The sequence below is a fragment of the Mustelus asterias genome, chromosome 24, assembly GCF_964213995.1.
Source record: "Mustelus asterias chromosome 24, sMusAst1.hap1.1, whole genome shotgun sequence".
Lineage (NCBI taxonomy): Eukaryota > Metazoa > Chordata > Chondrichthyes > Carcharhiniformes > Triakidae > Mustelus > Mustelus asterias.
Genome location: NC_135824.1, coordinates 22,874,346 through 22,893,983, shown reverse-complemented (window position 1 = coordinate 22,893,983; position 19,638 = coordinate 22,874,346). Strand labels below are relative to the sequence as shown.

At 37.8% G+C, this 19,638-nt stretch overlaps 1 protein-coding gene across 6 annotated transcripts in view; it reads left to right on the top strand.

The window, feature by feature from the left end:
- tcf12 (transcription factor 12) overlaps nucleotides 1–19,638 on the top strand; it is a 254,110-nt gene that overhangs the window by 167,268 nt on the left and 67,204 nt on the right. For 4 of the 6 annotated variants that reach the window (XR_013500784.1, XM_078241431.1, XM_078241430.1 and 1 more), the window contains exons 9-10: nucleotides 15,443–15,548; nucleotides 15,963–16,102. Coding sequence is in view for 5 of the 6 variants with exons in the window: in XM_078241431.1 (XP_078097557.1) it covers nucleotides 15,443–15,548; nucleotides 15,963–16,102 (246 nt within the window). In the remaining variant the exon portion in view is untranslated. Of the gene's footprint in view, nucleotides 1–6,305; nucleotides 6,460–15,442; nucleotides 15,549–15,962; nucleotides 16,103–19,638 lie in introns of those variants that run through there. The other 2 variants (XM_078241432.1, XM_078241433.1) reach the window with 2 other exon arrangements.

Sequence of the window (19,638 nt, the reverse complement as noted above, 5' to 3'; positions counted from 1 at the left end):
TGGCTTATCTTAATAATTTTGATTTTGGTTTGCCCTATTGGCAAACAAACTCACCACTATTGCTCGTGCAGACTAATTTGCTAAACCAGGAGAAGGAGTCAGTCTCTCTCCACCCGCTTCACACATGGTCCCCCTTGTGCTGCCCCCTCCCTCTCTGATCCCTTGGCCCGCCCACGCATGCTGTCATGCCAATTTCGCCCCACCTGTGTGTGCTGCACTGCCCATTCCTCTCACCCTCCCTGTACATGCCATCTCACCCTTCTGCACCCCCCTGTACATGTCCTTTTGCCCCTTCTGCAGCCATCCATGCATGCTCTCTCATCCTTTCTATAGTCCCCGCAAGCTCTCTTGCCCCTTCTGTGGCCCCCCCGAACTTGTTCTCTATCTCCCCTTCCTGCAGCCCCCCCCCCATGCAATGCTTTCTCTTGCTCCTTCTGTGACTCTGCCCTGCAGCCCCCCCCTATCACACGCTCTCTTTCACCCCTCCACCCCTCCCCACAGCCTCAACATCACCTCTCCCTCCCACTTCTCCCCTCCATGTATTAATTCCCCTGGCTGTTTTTTCCAGCTGATCTTATCTTCACTCCTAGTGAGAGATTTGTACCTCTGCAGACGCAGATCTGAATATCAATCTCAAATTCAGGAAACATGAAACGCAGCAAGCTAGCTGGAAAATAAAATTGTTTGGAACTACTTAAATAGGAATGTGAATGTTTGATTTCTGGCATAAATTTGTGAAGGAGAGTGATTTAAACTGCCTTGTGAGGTAGGCTGGTAATTTGATTACTCATTAGATTTGCTGAATAGTACTGAACTTGATCCATATATTCTATTGTACAGTAATAATTCCTGTATTAGCAGCTGTTAGAATCTGCAATTGCTTCACATGCAACACCAGGTGGCAGTATCTATAAAGAAAAAAAGACTTGCATTTATATAGCATTATTCATAGCCACCAGACTTCCCAGGCCCTTTACAGCCAGTTAAGTTTTATGAAATGTAGTTGCTATTATAACGTAGGTAGCTAGGATATTTGGTTTTAGCCCATGTCGCTTGTGAAGATGGTTTCTGTGTTTCCTTGAAAATTATACTTTATACAGTTAGTGATGCATATGCCTTTTTAACTTTCACTGACCCTGATGTTAGATAATGTTCTCAGAAATTGAAGTTCGTACATATTTTAGTGATACCTACACAGAAACATAATTAGTTATTTTGGAGATTATAATTGTGTTGCAACAAGCTAATTGTGTAGTCTTTTAATTTGAGAATATTGTGATTTGAGATTGCAGTTTTATATTTGTTTTATCTAATTCAATTTCTAAATAATGCTTGGCATTTCAAATCTTCAAAATAAACCATTATTTCAGTAATTTCCTTTCACTAGCTTTTTAGCTCATTTCCCAAACATTCTCAGTTGATGAGACTATGACCCTTTTCAATTCAGCAGTATTCTGAGTTTCTATAATGCCTGAAGCTCGTGTTTAGTTACAGTCAACAGTAAGTTCTGTTTTGTTTTTATTCATTGGATGTGGGCGTTGCTGGCTTGATCGGAGTATATTGCCCATCATTAACTGTCCTCCATTTCAGAGGACCTTTGAGAGTGAACTGCATAGCTGTGAATCACAAGTCCCATGTAGACCAGACCGGGTAAGAATGGCAGATTTCCTTTCCTAAAAGGCATTAATAAACCAGATGGGTTTTTACAACAATTGACAATGGTTTCATGAGCATCATGAGACTTTTAATTCCAGATTTATATTGAATTGGTGTTTCCATATATTTGAAAACAGGATAACTGTTACGCAAAAGGTGCAACAACTTGTACTGCACACTTTGAAGTTGATACCACCAGACAAAATTAGCAAAATATTTCATCTTCGTTTTATTGGTGTATATATTTTTATAAACTTGTGCAATAAAACAAGAGGAAGATATATGAATTTACAGTTTTGTTGGACTATTCATCCACATCTAAAATGCCATTTTTGTAATTTCAGCGCATTATACTGAATAAAGCACATTGAATGTAATTATTGATATGCAGCTGTTCATCACTTTTTTTTGTTTAAAGTGTTTTATGCCATGGTGACTCTATTGCAGTGTTGGAATTAGCCGAATCCAGATGCAAGCACAACTGTCCACAGTTTTGGATTTTTAAAATCCTGTTTTTTCTCCTCTTTTCATCTCTGGCATTCAAATCCGTTTATAGCAATCGGGGAAAAAATAAGATTGTAAACTGTTAGTCAACTTGTAAAATGTAACATGAAACACCATGTAACTGTCAAGATGCGTTACATTGTGGCTAGCTTTGAAAGTTATATTAAGAAATAAAATGTTGGAAAAACATAAAAGCTTTGATAGGCTGTGGCATTGTGTGTGTATTCTTCGGAACCTAAAGCACCATAAACTGCCTTTTCTCTTGACAGATGCTGCTTTATTTCGATCATTTGCAGCTCTTTTATTTTTACTTTACTGTTTGAGCCAAGCTTATGTGGTCATTTTTAAAAAGAAAGTTGACAAAACCTTGCGTACAATGGCCGGAATTTTCCGACTATTCACGCCAGAGGAATTTTCCCATTATTTGTTGCCAAATTCTCCATCTTCGCTGCAGCGGGAGCACGGCATGAATGGGCGGTAAGATCGCCCCCAAAGTGTTTTAAGTTTGTTTATGCTGCTTTTAAATCCATTACATATCTTGCTGGCAAGTGCCAATATGGACATGGCAAGTTTATTTCCAGTTTTCAACGTTGTTACTGTTACTTTGCATTATCCAGACACCACCCCCCCCCCCCCCCCCGCACTCACCCCCACAAATTAAGTGCTTCAAACTCTCAGCAAAACATTCTTTAATTGCATCTGATTTGGTTTCAGTGCTTGAACAATGATTCCCATAAAATGAAATAACACGGAAGGAAATGCTGAGACTGTTGAACTGTATCTTCTCACTGCTAGGTTCATGTGGTTGATTATGTGAAGGCAAATGTTGCAGTGAAGCAAATGAGTCTAGTTCCAGAAATACAATGCCTTCTGTTCATTACCCAAAGTGGGTTGTAAACTGGTACTTGAAGACTTGAGTTGTTGTATATTAGGTTCATACTTCAGTATAATTTTCAGCTTTACTGTTCAGCTCTGGCATCTAAATGGAACCATTGGAGCTGTCTCCAAAGCTGCTGATTAGGCTATATATAATTATGTCTTAAGGTGAGGCTTTGTACTTGTTTGAACTAGAAGCTGAGTACAGCAATATTAGACCTCCTGCTAATTGTGCATTACCCGAAGTAAATACAGATAGTTTTGAAGCCAAGCAAGTAAACTTGAATATATTAAGTGAGATTTAAAGGTTCTTTATTTAGAATTTCTTATTTAGTGGGAGCATAGGTACAGAACAGACTTTTTTTTCCTGTGCAACATGAAGAAGAATGTTCCTGGACTTCGGGGAACCGCCGTCCTCCCTGTGCTGTCCAGTTGTGACTGCAACATAAACCGTTTAAATGGATGCATTTGGAATAATGTTGCCGACTATTGCATCACGTCGCAGAATAAAATCTTGTGCTCAATTACAATCCATATCATAAGGCCACGCAGACACTGACCACAGAATTCAGCAAACTGTTTTGGGGTGGGGGAGGGGGTTGTATTCTATTGTTCTGGTAACTCGGTTGCAGCAAAGCAAACGATATTGAGTTATTTGCGCTCTAATCTTGAAAATAGACATCCCATTTAAATTACACGCCTGCTTTGTGATTTTGTTTGGGAATGTGTGCCTGTAATTGCTAATATTACAAATAGGAAATAGATTTCAATAACTTCTCTCTTTTTTTCAGCTAAGTTCTTCAGGGTTAAGCATTGTACTGAATTGTCACAGTGCATGTTGTAAATGGAATGATGCCCTTGCACCTGCCACTGCTTCTGCCATTTCGTAATTATTGTCCAGAGCTTTAAAATAGCTAATTGAGATAATCCGAGAGCTGACATGTTACATAGAATCCCACTTCATATGCCATCACCTTTTTTTGCTGTTCTTGCATGTAATGAATTAAGCTTGGTCTTGTAAGAGGGGGCGTTATGTGCACAATCATCATAGGTTACTTCCCACCCCAGTATTTGAAAAATATTAAACATAGCAACCAAGGACGATCAAAAAACCTGTTTGAACACAAAGGTATCATTTGTAGGGCATTCAGAATTATGCAATTCAATAGAATATATTCCTCCTTCAACGTTACCCAAGTAAATTTATTGTGTTCCAAAGTCAAGTGGGTTAGAAATATCACGAGATACGGTTCCATTAATAACCTGAACATAAATGTAATCAAGCATTTTGTATTTCTGTTTGTATGAAGACGTCTGTTAGTCGTGTGTGTGTGCGTGGTGAATATATATGTGTGTTTAGAAAAAGTCTAATCTTCATCTTTGAATTCATCCCAGCTAATCGGATCAGTAGCCTAACTTGCAGGATCTTTAAGATCTTTATATATTTTCTGTCTACTTGGGCACTTTGACCCAATTCCTGATGAAGGGATTCATTCCACCGAACAAAATATAGGTCAAAATTTATTACATTTTCACTGAAGAGCGGGAAGGAATGGCTTGATTATGAATGGAAACATCATTTGGGTGCAGTGGCCTTTTGGTTTAGAACTGATGCTTGTTGGGGGACACAATAGATAAACCTTTGCGCTGTGTGTGACGTAACAATGCTCAATAGCCGTGGAAAATGTCTATGCCAACACTGCCTTCTGCTGTAAATCCTATCTTTGTAACAAAAAAATTGTTCAATAAACTTTGTGCATGGCTGATGTCATTGCTTAGTACAGTATCAAGGTCATAAATGGGAATAAATCAGGTGACTTGATGTGCGTCTCACCCAGTAATCACTTCTGGCTGAAATAAAGGTTTAAAATCATCATCTCCAGCTGACTTGTTCAGCAGGCAGGATCTAGGATTAGCACTTCCATGACGTTAATGGGATAAATAGTTTTGAGTTACTATTGTCCAGTTAAGAAGTATCGTTCAATTGGATAGTTACAGTTTAAAATGTGGATATACCAGAATTTTGATTTGTAATACAGGTGTTAGTTAAGTAAGGGATGTTGTTTCTTTCAAATAAAACTGTACAAACAATTCATTAAAGCACAGAATTTTAGCATCTATTAAAATGTCCTTTCCTTCCATTTTCGAAGCGTACAATGCTTTGCAGCAGTTCAGTTTCTTTTAATCTCATGGAATCAAGGGACTATCAAGGGAGACTTGGGGAGATTTAAAGCCCTTTTTAACATATCACTGCGTGAAGAGACAAAACATTTATAAGAAGGTTCAGTGAATGGAATTGTTAATTGTAAATCAAAGCTTTTCCACTGGCCTCACAGGACCAAAATAGGTCCTCGTGGTCTCTGGAGGAAGTTGCACGTCATTTTGCCTGGCATTTTATTAGCCTGACGTATATTGTTCTTTTGCAGCTGCTTCTGAAGCTTTTTCACCAGAGTGAGGATTGTGTGTGCGTGTTAATGAATTTGCTTTTTCTCTACTCGGGTGTGTTTTGTACTTTTGAAATGTCTTTCATATCTTTTGTTTTTTGACTAAACTCAAGTGGACACACTGGTCCAGGACAGTTCAGTTACTTTATATTTTATGTTTCTGGACTTTTTTAAAAAATTGCACTGTCTTCTCGTAAGACTGTAATGTAGTATTATCTCTTAATATAAAGCAACCAGACCTTCATTATACCACGAGCCTCATTATCAAGTATCAAATGTTTGGCTCTTGGGAAATGTGTTATAATGAGTATAGAGAATACAGCTTTATTTGAGTAGTTTCCTGTTTCCCTGTACCATGGATTTACAGTGGTCACTTTTTTATCTCGTGTAAAATGCTTTTGTTCATATCTTTATTTACATACTTGGTAATTTGGGACAGAGACAGATGGCTGTGTTGCCAGAGTGTATTAGACCAAGTCTTTATTACTACAAGTGTGCTAATTTAATTAAAGCAAATGGATTAAATGTAGATTTAGCTTTTGTGGTATTTTCGCCTTTGCTTCATTAAATGAATCTAATGAAAATAAAGGGTATGAAAAGATAGTTAGCCATTATACTTTTTGGCAACAACTATTTTCTCTCCTGCTGTACTTCAATGTTCCTGTTTAATTGTGTCTCTGCTGTGACAAGTCCACTTCCAATACTGAATATGGAATGCAGCCAGTAAAGCTCAACTTCCCTCCCCTGGCTGTTGAGTAGAATGGTTCAGTCTACTTTGCATAAGTTCCTTCTGAGTAGATCCATGTGTGGAAAGATTAAGGAATTAGTCTGCCTGAAACTGTGTAGTTGAATGTGTTGTACTGTGAAGTGCACAGTTGCTGATCTCTCTGCACTAGATTGAGCCAGCAACATGTATTGCGCTTACACTGTGCCTGGAATGGGCAACAATTCACTTATGTATTATTACAATAGGAAAACGGTAAGTGTGGATTTCCTTTGTGTAACATTTATGTTGTAATTGGATAACATGATTAGTGGCACAATAGACAGTCACACAGAGTTGTCAGCAGTTGTAACTAATTCTAATGTAAAAAGCTAGCATTTGTATTCTACTTAATTGTATTTCTTAAACTTGTCATTGGTGTTTGTGTTTCTTGAGGGTCCAATGTATTTATTGATGCTGCATGAAAGTTACATCAGTGCACATGGGCACAAAATATGCTGTAAATTCTTCCTTAACCCGTTTTGACTACAACATAGATTTTAGTGCGAATCATTTGTTTTTAAGTTGTGATCATTGATCAAACATAAATGCAAAGATGAAGGACTTTTTTCCCAACAAAAAAAATAGTTAGAAGCGCAATATGAATCTCTGGGAACAATTAAGGAACAGCCAGTTGGTTAGCTCTGAATTTCCTGTTTAAAGATGAGGTCCAGGAGCTGGCTTTCATATTGTTCCATCTGCTTCTAATCAAATGAGCATTCTTGACCCTACAGGGAGTTAAATCTAATTCTCAGTCATGTCACTGATATTCTCTTTGAAACCTAGGACTTTGTACACAGTTTTACACCTTATCCTGCAACATGATGCATTGTGTTGGTAGGAAGTGACCAATCAGGATTTTCTCCCCCAAGAACATTATTATTGTGTGTCAGGTGAATGAGGAAATATAGCATTGTCAACAATTTCAGAACCTCTGCTAGACTGGAAAGTTCAAAATCTGATTTTGATTTTCGTGCTTGTAACCAGTTTTATTCTGAATTGTGCGCCCATTTTTCTATTAACTTGGATCATTCTTTATCATTTAAATATGTAGAGACTGAAATTGATTTAATAAACGCAGTGCAAGTTTGTCTGGCATGCAGTTAGATTTGATAAATGTGAAGAGGTTGTGAAGTATTCTTTAAAATGTTGCTTGTTGGCATTTAATTGCAGCTGTTTGTACGTGTTGTGCATTCTTGGGGCTTGTAAGTAGACTTAGAAAGTTGATGTAATTTTGTGTTTTGCATTACTGCTCCATTAGAACATGCTCTTTGTTCTTGAAGCAGTAAAGCACAGCTTTGATGTTTTAAGTATTTCCAGCTCGTAAGGGATAGTAGGGTTGGATATTATTGAGGGGAATCCAAAGAAAATTGATAGCATGTGCCTGCACTAGGTCAAAGGTGACCTTTCTGAGCTTGCACAGTGAGTAAATAGATAAATTATGCCAGAGACCTGTGTGTAAACGTCAATGCCCTAAAAATCCTCTGTGAATTCCAAATAATTAATTACAGGAGGTTGAGCCAAATAAGAGCCTGCAACATTTTCTACGCCTTTATGAAATGTACGCACCAAAAAACATGGAAAATAACTTTTGGAGCCATGGTTAATGGTGGGAGTGGGGGAAAGAGTAGGGGATTGGGGTCTATGGCCTAAATCGTATCTCTGTCATCCACAAACTGTGTACTTTAAGATGACACAAAGTTCAACCACATTTAAAATTTGCAGTTTTGCTGTTCGAACATGATTTAATCGCAATGTATTCACTTTAAGTAATTTTATCTAGTACGTTGAGTTAATCTGTGTATTTCCAGACACGGTTCTAGATTTGAAGTCCAATATATACAATGGGAGTTCCACATAATGGAAGTTGATTATGATTTGTTTCTTCGAAGGATAACTTTTAATCTCTTGCTTTCCTAAGCAAAAGCTAACATTACAATTTGACTTGAATGTTTCAAAGAAGGATCACTCACCATGTTGCTTTGGGGCCCCATCTTTACAATTTCCCCAATATTTTATAAATTAATTGTTATTATGTTTACACAGCCTTCCTTTTGCGGGAAGGATGGGATATGTTGGACAATGGGCATCCCTACAGCTGCTGTTACTTTGCTGTTATTTTGTGCTTGGATATATGTGCCTGCCGATTAGCCCTTTCTTTCCTCCCCAACAAAATCTTGCCACTACAAGGCGTTTTATCTTTGGCTTCATTTAAAACCGGAAAATCAGGCCATTAAAAATTGAGTTTTGGTGACGATCAACACTGGAGTTGGTTATAAAGTTTGAAGTTCAGCCATCTGAATGCCATTCCAGGCTTTGTATGTTTTCCATTTCATTCAGGTTTTTAAGTAAATGATAATGACCCACTGCCATGACATTTACAAAGTAGGAGATAATTGACTTTGTATTTCAGTGAAATTGCTACCATGCAGTAAAGACTAGGGTCATTGCAGTACCAGATGATGGATCACCTTATGCCTATAGAGAGAGCTGTGATGCAGTGATGTGCGTTTAGCATATTGGGGTTGCCATATGGAGATATAGATTTGCACAAAGTCTAATTAGAATATTTATCCACCTCTCCAACTATAATTACCCCATCTAAATGCAACAAGAATCTCATTTTAGCATGTATTGTTCTGCTTAGAGAAAAACTTTAACCTCATAATTAACTTTTAACAAATACTGTGGTTGTTTGGCTCCCGTCAGTATGATTTAACAGCTTAAACTTGTTGCACCATCGCACACAGTTGAAGATCTTGAGCTACAAAATTTAATGTGATTTGTACAAAACTACAAGAAATTCAAATGTTTATAAAAATAATGAAACAAAATTATAGACTAATATGCAATGATCAGGTAATGTAGAGATACTAAAGCAGGAAGCAATTACTCAAAGACTTAGTAATGTAGTGTGACCAGTTTTCATTGCTCGAGATAAACATTTGAAGCAAAGAATAATACAAGACTATGAGGAGAAGCAGAAAACGATACAAGGCTGTGAGGAAAGAGCAGGGATATGTGATTTTTAGATACTTCAGCAAAGAGCTAACACTGACACCATAGGCGGAACAGCCCCTCCTCTGCTCTAAGTGGGCTTAATTATATTTTCCCCCTTGGTTATTCGGAATCTAGATATATGAAAGCTTTGTAAGCTGGCTTGGTTAAAATTTAATTTGTTATAAAAGGAATTGGAGAGCGTTTATTGGTTTGTTTTGATTTTTTACTTGTCCATTGGGTGAGCTGGATTTCAATTCCACTTGAATAGATGGGAGGTAGCCTCTTTTAGAAATTATTTGAGCAATCTCTTAGTTCCTAATTGGGGATAAAGTCCATAAGCACAAACACTTCTCATATCTTTTGTTCAATTAGTGCTAAATCGTAATCTTGAGCCTTTGAGTATAGCTGGTGAGGGAAAAGGGAGCTGTTAAGACTTGTTTGGATAGCATACAGATTGTGCCAGGATACAAGAAGCTTCAACCTTGTGTCTAACCTGTGCTATGCTAAACTTAGCCTAGAGATAGTTGATTTTAAAATTAGGTGATTAAAGTACCTTCATTTTGAATACTCTGCTTGTTGAGTCACAAAAGCTGTCGTTATAATTGCACAACCTTCCAATTGGAACATGTTGTGATGCAACTGATGGGAAGCGAACAAGAAAGATTATAACCATCGTCACTGCCTTTGTCTTTTGTACCGTGAAATCTTTTGTCGGGTAATCTCTCTCGCACCCCCATCCTATCTCGGACTTTTCCTTTTCATCCTCCCCTGCCACCCCTTTCACTTGCTTGAAATGCATTATATTTCTATCTCCCTTCTGTTTTGAAGAAAGACCCTTGATCTGAAATGTTAACTCTATCTCTCCACAGATCCTGCCAAACCTGCTGAGTATTTCCAGCGCTTTGTTTTTATTTCAGATTTCCAGAATCTTCAGTATTTTGCTTTTGCTTAAGGTATATTATAATTTTTTCACATTGACAACCTTGATTCAAATTGGACATGTTTTAATCCAACTGTCAATGCACAATGTAAATATGTCTCTCTTTTTAAATTTATTTGTCCAGAAGCGGGGTGCAATGTGGATTCACCTGAATGTTGCCAGGGCTCCAAGGGTTAAATTATGAGATTACATAAATTTATGTTTTTTCCCCTGAGATACAGAGGGCTTGAGATTTTTTTAGGGTTTTGAAAGGAATCAATAGGATAGGTAGAGAATTTTTATTTGCTGGTATGTTAGTCTCTGACAAGGGGCAGAAAATCGGAGCCAGGCTGTTCAGGAGAAAAGTTAGCAAGTACTTCTGCATGCAAAGAGTGGTGGAAGAATGAAGCTCCCTCCCACAAAAAGCAGTGGATGCTAATTGAATCTGAGATTAAGATTTTTGCCAGCTAGGGATATTAAGGAATATGAAGGCGAAGTGGGAGGAGGATGGAGTTCGGACACAGATCACCCATGATCTTATTGGAAGGCAGTACAGGATTAAGGAGCTGAATGATCTATTCCTATTCCTAATTTTCAATGAAATATCAGGTATATGCTTTATGCTTCATTGTAGGACTCTTAAAACAAAAGGAGCACACTTCCAATCACCTCCTTTACATTATTTTAACATATACTTGGAACATTATAATTTCTAATGCTAATAAGGAAATTGTTTATTTCTCAACCTTTCATGTATTTGTCAAGTTTCCACTCCAGAGAAATCGTACATTTGTCTGGATCATTTTCTATTTTGGCTTTAATTGCAGTTGACACGTTTCAGTCTGGCCCTGTGTGCATCTTTAGTTTTCATTTCCCCACCAATGGTAGCTGTGCCTTCAGCTGCCAAGGCCCTAAGTTGTGGAATTTGCTCTGTAAACTGCTCTGCCTCTCTACACCCCTTCATTCCTTTACGATGAAAAAGAAAGATGTGTGTGTATACAGCACCTTTCACAGCCTCTGAATGGCTCAAAGCACTTTACAGCCAATGAAATAATTTAACTGTCGTCACTGTTAGGTCAGATGCGCACGTCAATTTTTTGCACAGGAAGTTCCAACAAATAGCAATATGGTAAATGACAGTAATTTGTTTTTGTGGTATTATATTGAGGGATCAATAACTCCCCTCTATACAATAGTGCCATGGTATATTTACGTTGACTTGAGAGGGGAGTGATGGAGCCTTGGTTTAACATCTTATCTGAAAGATGACGTCACCCGCAGTGCAGTACCTCAGTATTGCACTGGAGTGTCGGCTTTGATTTCTGTGCCCAAGTCCTGGAATGAGACTTCAACCCATCAGACTCAAAGTGAACTGAACCATGGTTCCTCTTTGAGTCAACTTCCTTGATATTTGTTTGTGACGTGATACCAAATTTTGATCAGTGCTCTTGTAAAGCATCTTGGAATGTTTTTGTGTTTGAAAAGCTACGTAAGGATAAATTGTTCTGACTACATAAGAGGCACTGAAATTTGTTGTTTTCATACTTAGTAGAAAGACTTGGTGATAAAGAAAAGTCCTATCCATTTCAAAAAGAACACATGAAGACTCGTGTACTAAAAGAGGGAATAGCCAAAGTGAAGTTAATAGCACAACCTTTGCTCTGTCCTTGTTTTATTAAATAGTTTAGCGTTATCTTTATGGATACTTGTAGAAACTGATCTTGGGCTTCTGTGATCCATGTTGTTTTCCAGATCATCAAGCAGCAGGTGCATAAAATGAAATAATTACTTATTTTCCTCTTCCTCCGTGCCTTGATCCGTTTCTTGACTTAAAATTTGGGCATTTATTGTTCCTGATTTTTCTTTTTCCAAGTTAAATAGTCAAATTTTGGGAATGAAGGGTCTTAATGAAATATTTTCATTCCATGTTAAAAATTGTAGAGTCAGAATCCAGGTATTAAATTGTCCTCCCAAATCCTGTGATAAATTGTTTTATTAATAACATTTTTCTCTTTCGTTCTTCCAACACCCTGCTCCACCCATTCAGCTTAAAATTTGTAAGGGACCAGTTGTGGGATTTTAATATCCATGCATTGATATTAAGTGAAGCTTTCTCACCATGGGATTTTAGTAATTTCTGGTTTGGTATTTAAAGGTTTTATTAAAGCGTGACCATTTTGCTTGGGGAATATTTTATAATTAAGTGCATATTTCAACATATGCTGTCGAGATGAGTGCAGTGCAAAGCTGATGCTTCTGCTAGATTCAAATAATAATTGGCCTTTCTGATTTATTTTTAACAAAAGTTGGGTTTTAATTACTTGATGGTTACTTGTAGCAGAAACTTGCATCAGATCTGAGTCAATATTTCCATTGACTACAGCTGTTCATGAAGGTATTTTTCAGTTAAAAAACACTCATCCATACTGAAATTAATACATTTTTGATATGAAAGATATAAATGCTCAAATTTAATCTTTTCACTAAAACAATGGAGGCATAGTATTGCTGCTTTAGTTCAGAGTTATTCTGTGACTTATAGAGTTTGTTGTAAGCAATAAATGAAGGTCACTTCTGTCTTTGGATTAATCTCAGTTTCCTTTCAGAAACTGTTAGGGGAGGGTGTGGGGATGTTAGCATGTGTGTCAGTGGAGATGAGTTTTATTGGCTTTTTGCTGTAACTCCTGTGGACTAGCTCTCAGATTCTATTGAGCTCTGCTCCTTGCCAGACAGACGTGTTGTCTACAATATGCTTTATTGATGTTTCATCATGAAGGTTATGTCCATTTCTACCAGCACATCAAAGCGGCAAGGGAATGGATGGATCAGGTGCAATACTGGTTTGATCTATACTGTTGAAAATTGTACTTATTCAAAGAATGACAAGCTCATTTGTTCAATCTGTTCTAGTTTGTAAACCCATGAATTAAAGATTTGTGTGACAAAAACGTTTCAGGAATTAAAATTTTGCTCAATTTTGTTTCCAAATGGATATTTGAATAATTACTGCTGATGAAGGATCATTTATTGAGCTGTAGTTGCGTCGAATTTTGTTATCTGCAGATTTCTTGCCAATTTTTTTCCTTCAACGAAGTAGCTGAATTTTTGTTGAAGTATTTTGACAGGCACTCGTCATCTGGTATCTTTGTGACCCTTCATGTGTGAATCTTGATCAATAGTATCAGCAGGCTATACGACTGAAGGAGTCATCACAGCCGAGCTTTGTGAGCTTGGCTGCTGCCATCAGTAGCTGGTTAGTGATTAGGCCTTTGCTTCCAATGTGATAGCTATAATCCACTCTATATTCCTTTTGAAGGAATATAGAGGTGAAGTCTATCCTTGCTGCTGTCCGAGGTGAAACAAGCAGTTCACTCTGCTGCAAATGTGGTGCTGCAGTCGGTCCCCTCCCTTTTAACTTGCATTTCACATTATTTGGCGGACCCCTCAAAGACTCTGTGGACCCCAGTTTGGATCCACTGTTGTATTGACTAAACTCCCCAGCTGAGATCATCCAATTCAATGCAGCTTGAGCATTAAACTTGGGCTTTTCGGATCTTGATGAATTAACTATTCTCTGGATAAATTCACTGAGCCGTCAGAGGAGTACTTAGCTGTAACTTTAAATAACCATATATACAAAACAGCTTGCCTTTTTAGTTTCTAGCTCTCTATTTAGTGATAGTGAAATGAACATCAAGAGTAGCCTGTTAAAAACAGGAATTGGTGCAGGAGATCAGATGACATGAGGAATCTGTTTCTAATTTGTGGACTGTTCTGATTGTAACTCTGAGAAACTTGCTTTTTCTGTGGCATTGGCTGACTATTGACTCTCCATCTGGAGCTAATGAAATTATTGAGACCACATCAATATGGTTTGGTGCACAAAGCCTTTGATCCCAGAATCAAGGCTGGCACTAGCGTGTTTCATAACTGAGCAGCTATTTCTGTTTGTAAAAGCTGAGAGGTATGCATATTTTGGACAGCCAAGAAAGTAGAAAAAAAACAGACGCCACTCACAAAATATTCATACTGTTATTGAGAGCCAAGATTACTTGATATGTATAAACCTGGTTTCAGCCATGTATGAGTTATTTGTTTATGATTTTATTTTGTAAATATGGCATTAAAATAAAATTTGAACTGAGGGGAAATGCAAGAGCACTCCTGTCGGTGATCTCTGATGTAAAATATATATGCACTACAGCTGACATTTCAAATTTTGTAACGTAAACATCCAGTGCTTTCTCCCATTGATCAAACCACGTCTTCTCAGTGAAGTTGCCTTTATTCTTCAGTTTTTAGTTGACAGTGATGGATTAACCAACAGCTTGGGCATATGCTGTTTGTGCTACAGAGACAGAAGCCACTAAACCTGTTTTAAGCCAATGTATTTGAAGTGACACATGACAAAAAGACCTTTTCTAACCCTGCGTTGAGTTGTGCTGTTACACTGGTTTCATTTTTTTCTGCTCTGCTCTAGATCTGCTTATGTTGTAGCTTGCAGTTTGGATTTGATAGGGAAGGGTGGGTTCTCTGTTTCCCCAACCTTTATAAACTTGACCTGATAGTTGGCCACGAGCCAGCTGAGCATGTTTTACCTGGCTTTATTTTGAAGCAGTCCCCTGCCATTATAAATGGGAATTTTTGGAAGATTGCTTGATACTAACCTTGAGATCGTGGCAGGGTCAAGGCATGGATTACTTCTGGGTAAATTATGCTGAAATGTTTTTAAATAGTATTATGCATTGCATTGCCTGTGTATCATGAGTACAAGAATTCCCTTTATCTGAAATTGGTTAATTTGCTAAATCTGATACAAATGAAAAAAAGATTCAACTTGCAATTATTATGCCTCCAATGGTCAATGGAGATGTTTAAACTCCACATGAGCCTATTTCCCAGGCTGGAACCTGTTTTTATGTTTTGTTTAAGGACTTTTAATTTTGGGAATTATGTTTAATTGAACCATGGGCCACCAAAATTTGCAAAATACATGATCACTTTTTATAGTTGATCTTTTATGTCTGCTCTATTTATATAAATGAAACATTTTATCATCTGTTTTGACTTTTGTTCTGATCTTCAACTGCCTACGTTTGAAGCAGAGACCTGTAAATATTTTGGGTGGCATAGTGTCCCTGCAGGGGTAGGGTCTGGGTGGGATTGTTGTTAGTGGAGGCTTGATGGGCTGAATGGCCTCCTGTACTATAGGGATTCTATGATTTTAAACTTAAAAGCAGTATTTTACTGATTTATTTTGATTTTTCTTCCTTCCTGTAGGTTTATGCACCTTCTCCGAGCTCAGATGATTTTAACAGGGAGTCTCCTGGTTACCCATCACCCAAACCACCCAGCAGCATGTTTGCCAGTACTTTCTTTATGCAAGGCAAGTTGAAGTTCTTAAATCATTCTTTAAAACAAAACAGTCTGTGCGGGAAAGTGTACTTGGAAGTGTTGTATAACACTAATATGTGGTGGATATGATATGTTGCTAGTTACTTCTGTGCAATCTGCAGTGTTTGTTTCCAAATAAATTAAAACTTACTGAAATTTGGAGGCTTCAGTTTTATTAAAACAAAACTGCAGTGTTTCATATCTATTTGTAATGAATTTGTTACTTAGCTAAAAGATTGGCCATGGTCTGCTGAGATTTATTATGTTGCTCATGGACCTTGAAGGCTTTGATTGCACACAGTCACTTGTGTTTTCTTAGCTGTGAAGACTGGATTAGATATAAAATGAAATTGTTTGAATTTCCTCAGTTCAACTTCATTAATTAAATATCCTTCTCGTCTATTAGACGGAAATCACAATTCTTCTGATCTTTGGAATTCATCGAATGGAATGCACCAGCCAAGTTACGGAGGAATGTTGGGAAGCTCTTCCTCTCATGTCTCTCAATCTAGCAGCTATAGCAGTCTGCATACACATGATCGCTTGGTAAGGATAAGTTGAGTCAATCCGTTAATTGTTCCTGTACATGTCCTACAGAATGTCAGAAGCTAGTTACAATTTGTGTAGCTGCTGCATTTTCGGGGTGAGATGTAGAGGGCATTGATCTCTATAAATATACCAAAGAGATTAGTCTGGCCATTTTAATAATGGTACATAAATTCATTCAGTGGGACTTTAGGCGAGGGAATTCCCCAAATTCCTACTGCTTGCTCCTGTATTCAGTAGATTGACTCTAACTACAATTTGCATTTTCCATTTTTTTTTAAAAATGTAGAAGAAAACATCATAAGGTGTTTCATTAGATTTGATGGAACAGACTTGGTGAAAATGAGAAGTGTGCGCAATTTGGGCAATCAATCTTCTTTGGCGCTTGTTAAGAGGAAGATAACAGTAGGGTTAATGGTTATGTACTCCAAATGGTGCATGTAAATAATGGTAACTCCCAAGAGATTTGTACTGGGTCCTCCGCTTTTCACAATATTTATTGGTGACTCAGCTGATGACACTAAATGACGTAATGAGTACTGCAGATGCTTTGGGGGAATGATCAATAGAGTAGACAAAAGTGGTGGGTGGAGTTCAGTGTGAGAAATGGGAAGTCGTCCAATAGTTGAGTACTTTCTAAATGGTGAGAAGCTACAATTTGCTGAGAAACAGATTTTGAGTTTATATACAGGAATTGCTAAAAACTAGTGCAGAGAGAACTAGGGTTGCATAAATTAACTGGGATGTATTACCTCAAATGTGAAAGATTAAGGAATATCTAATTAAGATGTTTAAGGTTAAAAGATTTGATGGAGTCAAAACTATTTCCTGTCCTGGGTGGAAGAAAGAAGCATGCCCTCACTTAAAAGGTTAGTGGAAATCTGTAATTCTCTTTCCTCATAATAGTTGTTGAGGATAGTCGACAGTTTCAAAGCTGAGATTGATCATTTCTGTTAGGTATGAGAATGAAGGGATGTGGAACCAAGGTGTGTAAATGGAATTTGTTAAGATAAAAATCAGCCATGATCTAAGGGATTGAATGGCCTACTCATCAAGATGTAATAAGGCAGATATAGTCACCAAGTCAAAGGAACAGATAGTAGAAGGGGTGTTTTGTCAGAGGTAACTTTTGGGGGAAAAGGAGGATGGATTGTACGTTAGTAAGATGTGGACATTGCATGCATCTATTTATTCATCACTCTTAATTGTCCTTGAGAAGATATGTTAATGAACTGCCCTGTTGAATTGCTACAGTTTGTGTGGTGATAGTATCCCCACAGTGGTGTTGAGTAATGAATTCCAGGATTTTGACCTAGCACCAATGAAGGAAAATTGATATATTTTCCTCGCCAGCATGGTATGAGACTTAGAGGGTTGAGTTTAAAGTTGATTTATTTGTGTCACAAGTAGGCTTACATTAACACTGCAATGAAGTTACTGTGAAAATCTCCTCGTCACCACAATCCGGTGCCTGTTGGGCTACACAGGGAGAATTTAGCATGGCCATGACAAGCACCTAACCAGCTTGGGCCTGATGCGTTTCCATCTATCTGTTGCCCTTGTCCTTCTAGTTAGGGTCCTCCAGTTTGGGAGGTACCTTGCTTTGTGCTAAGGGGTGACTTCAGCCTGTGGAGATTTTTTCCCAGTTCCAATGACTTCACTTTTGTTGGAGCCGCTTGAAACAATAGTTGGTTAAATGCCTTGATGTCAAGGGCAGTCACACTCATATTCTTTTGCGTGTTCCGATCTTTTGTCCATGTTTGTACCAAAGGAGAATTTGGTCTGGAGCCAAGTAGCACTGACAGAATTCAACCCGAGTAGGTTATTGCTGAGTTAATGCTGTTGATGGCCCCTTCCATCACTGTGTTGATAATTGAAAGTTCACTGATGGGGCAGGAATTGGCCAGATTGAATTTGGCCTGCTTTTTGTAGACCTAACATGGCTGGGCAATTTCCCAATCTGTCAAGCAGATATGTGGAGTGACAAAGGTGTTTGAGGAGGAAATTCGAGAGAATAGGCCTTGGCCGAATACATAGTTGTCGATGATGGGATGAAGAGAACCGGGCGCACGAGGGAAATTAGGGATGGACAATAAATGCCAACCTTGCCAGCAAAGCTCACATCCAAGAATGAATGAAAACCAAAGTCCAGGGTTGGAGAATTGGTGAGTTGTAGCTGGTGCAGAGTGAGGGAGAGTGATTTGTAGGCTGGTTGATATTGCAGCAAAAGGAGGGGTGATGCAATAAAGGTGTTTAAACTGGATGACAAGGATTTTAAATCTCTGGCATTGAAGGTCTGCCAGTGAGTGTAGATTGAGTGAGAGGGATTATGTGGTATAGCAGAGGAGCTTTGGATAAACTGAAGTATAGTTATGTTGGTAACGCACTCTGTAATAAAAAGAATATTGAATTCTTCGCTAAAGTTCCATGAGTTGAGAGAAAATTTCAGGATGAGAACCTTGTGCTCTAATGTGAACATTGTGTTCCAAGACAGTAAGTAGAATGGGAAGAGTAACTGGAAGGAGCAACTCTATTCTGCCCAGTTCTAAGCAAATACTTGTTAAATTAACTGAAATGCATGTGAGACATCCATTTAATAAGGTGTTAATTATCAAGCTTGAGGAAGGTGGGTATTTGTTTTAAAGATGAGGCTTGGCTTCGGGTTATTTGAATCATTTAAGTTACACCAAATGATCAGGAAAGTTCTACAATACTACAGACAAATAGCTGTGGTTGTATCTTGTTTCCTTCAGCTGTTTGTCAATTAAAGCAATCCTGGAGAATTGCAATAAAAGTGAGAAGGATATATGCTTCTGCAGTGATAATATTTCCATCATACTTACTATCTGGGCAAATGTGTTTTTTGGCAACTATTTCAGAATGGAGATCACAGATATGGAAATGGAATCTCTGCTTAAATTCATCCCACTCTGTTTCAGAACCCTAATGTGATTGGCAAAGGTTGAGTCAGGTAAAATAAACTGTAACCTAAATTTATCTAGAAAGCATCCAGTTTTGAAATTTGACTTCATTAGAAGTGTTTCATGAACTTATTTTTAATAATTTGGGGCGAATAAAAAAAACTGCTGGCAGCTAATTTAATCATCGGTAACTCTGACATGGCAATTTCAACAGATTAAGTACCTGATGAGCAGCTCTGGGACAAGAGGATGTTTTAAGTTTTCTTTCTTTGGAAATTCTCCTCCTGTATGTTGCTTGGTTGTTAAATATCATGAAATAAATGACTTACAACCTCAAGCCAGTAAGACTGTTAAATATCCGACATTCAGTTACATCAAATACTTGAATGTGTTTTATAATGGTGAAATCCATTTTTGATTTGTGCATGTAGTGAAAATATTAGTACCACTTTGATGCTACCGTTTTTCATGTTAATTTAGAAGTTTTCAATTGAAGAAAATACTTTGTCCTTTTTGATTTTGGGGAAGTTTTAAAAATGAAGTAGAAAATTGGCATTTACATTTGCCATCTGGAGGTGGGGGTGAAAATACCTAATCTGGTGTTGAAAGTTAAAA